Here is a 9,779-nt window from a genome sequence, read left to right on the forward strand (position 1 = left end):
AGCTGCTTGAATCTTATGAACGTCCCGCTTCTCTGCAGAAGGGGACGCTTCACTTCAGTTGAACGAGCCACACAGCTCATGAGGAGAAATGCAGGAGGATGCCACCATGGTAGAGTGGTCAGAAGGGGCATTTGCTTTTTTTTTTTTTGGTTTTTCGAGACAGGGTTTCTCTGTGTAGCTTTGCGCCTTTCCTGGGACTCACTTGGTAGCCCAGACTGGCCTCGAACTCACAGAGATCCTCCTGGCTCTGCCTCCCGAGTGCTGGGATTAAAGGCGTGCGCCACCACCGCCCGGCTTGCTTTTTATGTGGTGAAGTCTTAAGCATTTTGCTATATGTGTTGTTTTCATAATTGAGAAAACCTTGAAGAGAGATGGAGAAGTGGATGGAAATGGATAGGCAGTTACCACGAGGGGCTGAAGACAACTGATAGCGCTTCCTGTGTCACTTTGGAAAGGCTCCTCTCTCCCTCTGACCATGCCACACACATACAGAAAGACCCTCTCATGTGCCCCACAGCCATCACAGATGAAAAGCTGCTCCAGTCCCATCCTCCAAGTGAAAGGAGAGTTGAGAGGTTCCGCAAGGCCAGGGAGTGCAGGGCGGATTGCCAGCCTCCCCAGACTTAGAAAGGTCCCACTGTCCTAACCCCTGGCTCAGCCTTGGACACAAAGCCCTCTCTCTGGGAGCCTCTGTGGTGTTGCTTCATGGGCATGTGGTCAGTCTCAGCTACGGCAAGTGCAGCCCATCCAAGCGGTCTCCTGGGGTTTGGTCTTGATACAGACTCTGTCCCTTCGCCACTCCCAGACAATGTTTTCCTGTTCTGGTCTTATCTAACATGGCTCCCTCAACCCTCCCCACCCCCACCCCCAGTTTTCCAGCATCTGTTAACCTTCATCCTTCAGCTACCTCCCTCCAATGTCTCTCCTCACAACAGCTCACAAGGGAATCAGCTTCCAACTCTGTCCTACTGGGAGTGTGACCCCACCCCATCTTCTTTCAGGTTGGGGGAGGGGATCCTGTTCTGTGAATTTATCTCTATTTATTCCTTTAATTGAACACCAGACCTTCCCTGGGTTCCCCAAGCCCTGTGCAGGACCCTGGAGAGCACTCTGAAATGGCACCCCGCAGATGAGTAGAATGAAGTGTTATACTACCTGACTATACCCCCAGCCCACCATAGGTTCGTTCTCTTGTTTAATCCTTTACTCGGCTCAGAACTCGCTCAGGGTAAAGAGAGTGCTGTGTGTTGACTGTTTGAGACCCAAGAGTTCTGTTCGCAGAGAGAATTCACTGCATCTACTGTGGTGGGGATGGAGCAGAAGAGGAAAGTCCCAGAGCAGTCTGCTTCCTCTGCCTGCAAGCCAGGAGCCTGGTGCCTGCTCAGAGGCTGGGGGATGGCAAAATGAACTTCTCAGAGGTGGAGAGAGCCCCTGCTTTAGTGCAGTGAGGGCTCCTGGGGAGTGCTCCTGGGTAGGGCTCCTGGGTGGACCTGTTGCAAAAACCCAAGTAGACGAGTAAAAGTAATGTCATATCAACTTGGTGTCCTTTATTCCTGCGACTAGTCTTCTAGAGGGCCTAATTTTGCTCTACTCTTGGATCTGGTCTGTTCTGTGAGTCCTTGAATAAAAGGCAAACACCAGTTGGTGAAGCACAGTGCAATTTATTGAGAAAAGCAAGTACAGCACGTCACCAGTGAAAGATCCGAAGCTCAGGAGATTAGGGGGACAGATGTGCCAAGCATGAAGACAGCTTCGTGAGAACCAGAAGTTTGGAAACCTCGACCTTTCCTCCTGTGAGAGGTAGATGGCCAGAATGGACTAGGCTAGACTGAAGGCTCAGGAAAGGGCGCAGTTGCAGGCTGAGGCAGGGGACGGCGGGGAGCGGGGGGATGTTTTGCTCCTGAAGATCACTTGGAGCGCTGCTGGCTGGAACTGGTGGTCTGAGAGAAGTGGACGCTGCTGCTGCTTCCTCTGCCGGACTTGTAGCTGCCACCTACGGAGGCCTGGGTGCCACCAGAGTTAAAGCCCATTCCTCGCTGGCTTACAGAGACACTGCCTTCACGGCCAAGCCTGCTCCCAGTGCTGTCCCTGCTGCTGCTGTTCCTGCCACTGCTGTCCCCTCCGTAGTTGCTGCCACCGGTCCCTCTGAAGCCCCCAGAGCCACTGCTGCCACTTCTGGAGCCACTGCTGCTGCCACCGACTCCTCTGAAGCCCCCAGAGCTGCTGCTTGTGCTGGTAACATTGCTGACCACCGCTGCAGGGGAATAGACAGTTTAGGAGAAAGGCCTGGGGAGCTGGAGGCTGACTCTTGTCTTAGACCTGCCCTGATCTATAATTTAGAAAAGATGTTCATCATCTCCGAGGCCTTGGCTGGTGAATACTTGGTGAACCTGGCTCTCTAGTGCCTTAGCCAAGAACAGGAGCCAGAAGTATTCACAAAATTTCTGGCCTCCAACCTGGGGCACACCCCACAAGCAGAAGGGTCGAAGAGCTGGATCACAGCATACATGAAGGATACAGCACTCGGCTACAGCTGAGAGGTGGCTGATGTCATGGGGATGCCTTGAGTGAATTGTGTGCCTATGCACACACATGCAGAGACCAAAGAAGGATGTCCGTCTCCAACTTATTCCCTCGAGATTAGACTGAAGCTTAGCATTGTAGCAAGGATGGCTGGCCAGCCAATTCCCAGGATCCGTCCCCCCACCACCACCACCACCAATCCCAATACTAATACACGACCATGCTCAACTTTTAAGTGAGTGGTAGAGACTTCACACTCAGGTCCTCATGCTTGCATAGCAAGAGATTGCCCCCCACTGAACCATCCCTAGGCCCCAGAGATGGTTCTTAAATGTGTTACTTACAAATGCACACATCACTCTGACATTCTCCAGACATCCTGGAAAGACAGGAGATGAGAGTTACTTCTTCAGTGAGTCAACAGCCAAAGAACTGGGTTCATAACCTCAGGCACCACATCTTCCCATCTGCCCTCCCAGGGGCCAAGCCCTGGGAAGGGAAAAGCCAGTCCAGGCTGTTCACATCTCCATCTCCCTCAGAGAAGGGGGCTGATTCCAGTTATGACTTACAGCACCTCTGCCAACCACACTCCGCCTCCCTGTCTTCCCATCCTTACCCCTAAAGATCTGTTCCAAGCAAACTGCCATCCCTCACTTGATTGGCCACCCTCACCTCTCCCCTGCTGCTAAGATGAACTTCTCCATCTGCACATGCCCTTCCCCTCTTCTCCAGCCCTGCCTTTATTTACCCGTTTCCTCCTCCAGCAAGCCTTCCCCAGAGAGGCTTGGGGTGGTATGGGGGCTCGGGGCAACAGTAGCGATGGGGGAGAAGACACGAGATGCTGACCCCCAGTTTGTGCTATATTTGAAATCTTCCCACTCACAATACCCATCTCCCTGGGTCTGGTGCTTGTTCATGGAGCTCTGAGCAGATGTGGAATGCTCGTGTGCTCCTGGCCACAGAGTGCCTGCTGATGCTGACAGCTCCCTTCTCATCACAGGATTCTCAATACACTTAACTCATCTTCGCTGTTTCCCACAGAGACGCATCAGAATTCCTTTTCTTCCCCTGCTCGGGCTCTCCTTCCTCTATCAGATTGGGGGCTGACTGAGGGCAAAGGCTCTGAATGAAGATGCATGAGACTGGGGTCAACAGAATGCCCCCTCGATTCTTGACACTGCCTTCTCACGTGGTATCCACTCACTAAACCTTTGTCTGCCTCTGTACGCTGCGTTATTTTTCAGGGATATGTACGCGGCAAGCATTCTCCCCATACAGACTCAGCTTCAGCCATGGGGCTTGCAGGATTATCCACACTGAATTTTCAACATGGAAGCCACTAGCCACACGAAGCTACATAAATTAATTTCAATTAAATGCAAAACTCAGATCCTCAGTTACACTACACCTATTTCCAATGCCGGAAGAAGCCAGGCATTGACGTGCCAGTAGTCCCAGCACTTAAGAGGCTGGGGCAGAAGAATCAGAAGTTCAAGGTCAGCTGGGGATACATAGTGAGACCTCCATCTCAGAAGAAAAAAACAAAAGAACAGTCGGGGAGAGGAGAGGGAGAGAAGGAAGGAGGATGGAAGGGAGGAGGGGAAGAAGGAGGAGGCTACCAACTATTGTATTAGACAGCCTGGCCTAGACGATTTTCATCTTGGAAAGTCCCAGTGAACAGCCCTGGTCTATAACTTCTGTCACAACCTCAAAGAGCTTCTCCTGCCACCTTGATGAATACAAGTGCATGATTCGATGGTGTGCCCGTGATGAATTAGATAATTAGATAATAATGACTGATGAGAAACAGGGGACTTAAACACTTCCTCTGCTGTTCAGGAGACTCCCTGGCCTCTGTCCGACTTGTCCTCGCCTTTTATTATCATTTTTTCCTTTCTTTGCTATCATGGGTCACTACAAAACCATGCTTGGAGAATGTCAACCCTATCACCCCTCACCTGCACTCCTCGCCCTCCAGTAGCTTGCGGTAGGTGGCGATCTCCACATCTAGGGCCAGCTTGATATTCATCAGCTCCTGGTAGTCACGCAGCAGTCGGGCCAGGTCATCCTTGGCCTTCTGCATGGCAGCCTGCAAGTCTTGGAGTTTGGCATCAGCATCCTTGAGGGCCCCGTCGCCACGCTGTTCAGCTTCTGCAATGGACGTCTGCAGGTTGGTGTTCTGGGGCAGAAAGAGGAAAGGATGAAATTAGCATAGGACTGAGAAGCAAACACCTGATTTTCCTGAGGACGGGACCTCTTCACCCATCTATCACTCCTCCTTCCCTTTCCCACTGGCACGTGCTCACAAGTCAGGATGATGTTGCAATTTGGCTAATTCATCCTGTTCCCATTGAAATCAACTCCTGCGTGACTACGTGACTACGCATGAAAAGAAACACATCTGCTTCCCTGAGCTGGCACAGGCAACAGGAGACTGGTTAGTGTTTGATCTCTTTTGCAAGACTGTTAAAAAAATTCCCTTCCCTGACCATTGCATTCCAGTGATACAAAGTAGCCACTGGGGTTGTATAAAGTGTGATTGAAAAAAAAAAACTCAGTAACACAGTGCCCCTGACTGCTTAAGGCCAACACTGCAGCGGTCAGATTAGCTATGCAGATCAAAATTGTAGCCCTCCCTCCTGCTGGGTGCTGGGGCATTCCAAGAAGCTCAGCCTCCATGAAAAACAGCTGGACAGCAAGAGGCTCTCTGAGGCTGTGACTCCACCAAAGAATGGAGTAAACAGGCAAAGGAGTTCGGCTGCTGCCACACCTGCTTCTTGATGTTCTCAATTTCCGCTCGAAGTCTCTGGATCATCCTGTTGAGATCCATAATCTCGCTCTTGGTGCTCCTCAGGTCATCCCCGTGCCTTCCAGCTGTGGTCTGCAATTCCCCAAGCTGACAGAGGAGATGGGTCAGAGGGGCTTTGTAAATGTCGGCAAATTTTTAATGAGGCTGATCAGAGCTTAACCTGAGGGGTGAAGGGAAGGGTCCTACCTTGGTCTGGTACAGGGCCTCAGCCTCAGCCTTACTCCTCTGGGCAATGTCCTCATACTGTGCCTTGACCTCAGAGATAATGCTGTCCAGGTCCAGGCAGCGGTTGTTGTCCATGGACAGGACCACAGATGTGTCACTGACATGGCTCTGCATCTGGGACAGCTCCTGTGGGGAACATGGATGAGTCACAGATCCCAAATAATAGTGGGACTTCTCTACCAGCAGAGATGCCCAAGAATGCTAAATAATGGGGCAGTAGAACAATTAAGCTTTTATTTCAGGTCTGGCTATAGCCTACAGAATGCCAGCAACTGTGGGCTGTAGCAAATTGCAAAGATGTATCATCCTGGAGACATCAGCCCCTGAACCCAAGTGTGGCTTCTCCCTGGAGCTCAGGGCAGAGGGCTGTTATTTAGTAGCTGACTATGGAGCTCAGGAAAAAGAGGGGCCCTGACCCTGCAGGCAGGAGGAGCAATGTGGGCATTTCCTGGGTGGAGCAGAGCTGAGCTGGGAGCCCTGTGGCTGGCTTTGAGGGTATGCTGCCACTTGACCTGCCCCCTGAAGTTGTGCTTGTGAGGTTGCCTGTGGCCAGTCTCTTAGCAGCAAACTGGAGAATCACCATGTCGTAGAGAGTCCTCAGAAAGTTGATTTCATCTGTCAGGCTGTCCACTTTAGCCTGCAGCTCCACCTTGTTCATATAAGCAACATCTACATCCTGAAAGAGAGAGAAACCAGAGAATGACCTCTGTCCCCTTCTACCCAAGCCTCCCTCTGAGCCCTCCTCTCTCTTGCTTGTCCCTTCCCTAGCCCTTCTAAATGTAACTACTCACCTAACCTTTTAAAGGGAACAGAAACAAAGTATGGTACATGTGTAGGCTGAAAATAATCTTGATTAGTGCTACACATGAGGTGTTCATTATTAGTTCACATTACTAACTAGCTTGTTAGTTACGGTAGAGTTTAAAGATGAACAGCTCCCTTCAAACATTTCCCAAGAATGTAAGGAAAGAAGTAAGCCCCATCCACAGCAGTACCCTGCTTTGGGAGACATAGGGATTCTGGGTCTACTCCGCTCACTCACCTTCTTCACCCCTACAAACTCATTCTCCGCAGTGGTGCGCCTGTTGACTTCCTCTTCATACCTGGATGAAGAGAGCCACAGATGCAGACAGTGACATTTCAGAATGGGAGAGATGACTCGGCAGTTAAACATACTGGCTGCTCTTCCTGAGGTCCTGAGTTCAATTCCCAGCACCCACATGGCAGCTTAAACCATCTATAACCATAGAGTCATGCAATCCAATGCCCTCTTCTGGTGTGCAGATGTCCGTGCAGACAAAACACCCACATACATAAAATACAGGAGTGAAAAAAACAAAAAACCAAGAATCCCTATGCTCCTGCAGAATCTCTCCACCCAGAGACAGGACACCTGCTCCCTGGGCACATGTGCCATCACAGAGAGCCCACAGTGCCCTCACCCTGCCTGATGGCAAAGCTCTGCTACCATCATCTCGAAACTTTTCAGAATTTTTTAACAAGGATGTTGCATAATCATCTTGCCAAGACCTGAAAATGACAGACTGCCTGGAGACTTCACAGAGCTCAGGGGCTGCTGCCTCTCCCTCCTCCAAGTTCGATGGCAAGCTAAAGTGTATATACTTGGGGGTGGATCAAGAAGCCAACTGCCTGCCTGACCTCTTTCAACAACTTCAAAGAGTCAACGGTGGAAGAAAGGGGTCTCCCAGGAGTAGATATACCCCTCTACATGAATCCTGACTCCTGGGGTTATCTGGAGCTCCCTCCTAGCTCAGGAGGCCCTGTTCACTTCTCACAGATCTCAGGTGTGAACTCAAATTTGGAACCTTAAGAAGGAGGCAGAGTGAAGCTACAGAAGCAGAAAACCACACACACGAAAGAACAGGATGAACTTGCACAATACAGTCCTGGGCCAGGGGTTAGGGAGCACTCAGACCCAGCACCGCCCCACACCCACTGTTTCAGAATAGCAGCAACTGGAACACAGGGATGTGCCCTTCTGATAACCCTCCCAGGCGATTCCTGTGTACAGTAATGTGAAGTTCCCAACCCCAAGGGAACCCTCTTGCTCATCAGGGCCGATGTAGGAGGGGAACCTGCCGGAGACTGAAAACCATGTGAGGATCAGCCCCACCAGGATTGGTTCTCACTCCCCCAACTTCAATTTGGCCAGACTTCACTCAACAAACCCACCAGAGGGTGTTGACTAAAGATGCGTGTTTGAAATCCCAGATGAAGAAGCTCCTCCATGAGGACACTTACTTCTTTTTGAAGTCTTCCACCAGGTCTTGCATACTCCTCAGCTCTCCCTCCAGGCTTCCCTTCTCCCCCATCAGCGAATCTAATGTCTTGCGCAAGCAGCTGATGTAGGATTCAAAGAAAGGTTCCAAACTCTGGGGGCCTGAGCCGGAGCCCGTGGTCTGCTGCTGGAGCAGGGCCCACTTGGTCTCCAGGACCTTGTTCTGCTGCTCCAGGAATCGCACCTGCACCAAGAGAGAAAGAAAAAGAGCCCTTCAGTTGGGCACGTGGGCCGCCCACCCCAGAGGGTAGGAAGATAGGGAACAGACCCAACTCCTCAATCCACAGTGACCACTGTGTTTCAGAATATGGAGAAGACAGGGATTAGAGCTAGTGTGTGTGTGGAGCACTTTCTAAACCTCCTGTTTTCGTGTAGTCTGTGTCCCTTAATCCTCACAACCACCTAGACAGCGTTAAATCACCAAAAGTGAGATGCATGTGGAATGGCAAAGTGGAGAGCCAAACCCAGGACCATCTAACGGGATCCTTCAAAATATAGCCGAAGGAGGTCGGCGTGGTTAAAGCAGTTTTCAACTAGACCTTAGGTACAAGCTTCTTTCTCCTCCATGAAGGTAGTAAAAACAGCCAGTGGATCCTCAGAATTCATCTTGCAGCTGACCAAGGCTCTCTTCAAATCCTGGGCTCATCTCTGCCCTGGACCCTGCGTGCCTTGCTTTGCCCCATCATGGACAGTTTAGCTTACCATGGGCAGAGGCACACTATCACTGGGAAGGTGCTGCTGAGGATATGAGAAGCTGTCCCAGGATGTGTGCAGAGTTCGTTAGCTGCTAGCTAAAGGTATCAAGCAACTGCTTGTCAAAAAGAAGGCAAGCCGCCCTGGGTTTGTGGCTAAATCCTTCAGAAAAAAAACTGTGCTTGACCCCTCCCCATGCTGTCCCCCAACCCTAGAGAGAAATTAAAACCAGGAGTCCTTCCCTCCTTCCACAGCTGGAATGAGAGGGCACAAAGAACAAGAAAGGCATGCTCACTGTCCTGGAAGCAGTAAGGCAGAACAGGCCAAGTGCCAGACACCCCACTGGCAACTTTGTGTGCCATCACCTAGCAGCCCAAACACCCCACAACGCCTCTGGGTTTGGGCCTCACCTTGTCGATGAAGGAGGCAAATTTGTTGTTGAGTGTCTTGATTTGCTCACGCTCCTGGGCCTTCACTTGCCCAATCTGGGGGTCAATCTCCACATTGAGGGGCTGCAGGAGGCTCTGGTTGATGGTCACTTCCTGGATTCCCCCAGGGCAGCCACCGGGACCAAAGCCACCAGGCCTACCAAAGCCACTAGCTCCTCCAAATCCAGAAGCTCCTCCAAAGCCACCTCCCATCCCTCTGCCACCACCAAAGCCACCCCCGTAGCCACCTCCGTAGCCACCGCCACAGCTGCCAGGCCCTCCACCGAAGCCACCAGTCTGGGAGCCACCAGCTGCCACACTCATAGAGATACTCCTGCTGCCACCCAGGCTGTAGAGGCTCTGACTGCCAAAGCTTCCTGCTCCGCTCCGGAACCCACAAGCCCCTCCACGGGCTGCCCCAGTGCGTGCCACGCAGCTCCTCCGGCTGCTGCCGCTGGACACCACAGCCGAGTGGCCAGAGAAGCCCTGGTTCCCGCAGCTGAAGGACTTCTTGCAGGCTTGTCTGCTCATGGTGAGGAGTGTGGCAGTGAGCTAGCAATCACTTAGCAGAGCAAAGGGCTGAGGAGAGGATAGGGATGACAGGAGAAGCTGGCCTTTATATTCCAGGCTTCTTGGCTTGGCAGAAGGAGAGGCAGGCAATTACCTGAGAGTCATCTCGGGTTTGGTCTGCCTCACAGGCAATAAGTTACTTCTTGGTTCCCAGCACACCTCAGAGATAATCCTCTGGGCCATAATGGCTTTGCTTTTTTAGCTTAATCACCCAAACTTGCCTCAGTTGACA

The 9,779-nt window shown here is 51.6% G+C and overlaps 1 protein-coding gene across 1 annotated transcript; it reads right to left on the bottom strand.

Annotated features, from left to right (window-relative positions):
- Positions 1–1,692: 1,692 nt before the first annotated feature.
- Positions 1,693–9,508, bottom strand: LOC128117135 (keratin, type II cytoskeletal 2 oral-like). Its single transcript, XM_052749030.1, has 9 exons — positions 8,960–9,508; positions 7,820–8,040; positions 6,600–6,660; positions 6,138–6,233; positions 5,519–5,683; positions 5,294–5,419; positions 4,482–4,702; positions 2,868–2,902; positions 1,693–2,254 (listed from the first exon to the last, which is right to left on the bottom strand). The coding sequence occupies exons 1-9, from the start codon at positions 9,506–9,508 to the stop codon at positions 1,908–1,910; spliced, it is 1,821 nt and encodes a 606-aa protein (XP_052604990.1). The 3' UTR covers positions 1,693–1,907.
- Positions 9,509–9,779: the final 271 nt, after the last annotated feature.

The sequence above is a fragment of the Peromyscus californicus genome, unplaced genomic scaffold (assembly GCF_007827085.1).
Source record: "Peromyscus californicus insignis strain IS unplaced genomic scaffold, ASM782708v3 Scaffold_20__1_contigs__length_68692818, whole genome shotgun sequence".
Taxonomy (NCBI): domain Eukaryota; kingdom Metazoa; phylum Chordata; class Mammalia; order Rodentia; family Cricetidae; genus Peromyscus; species Peromyscus californicus.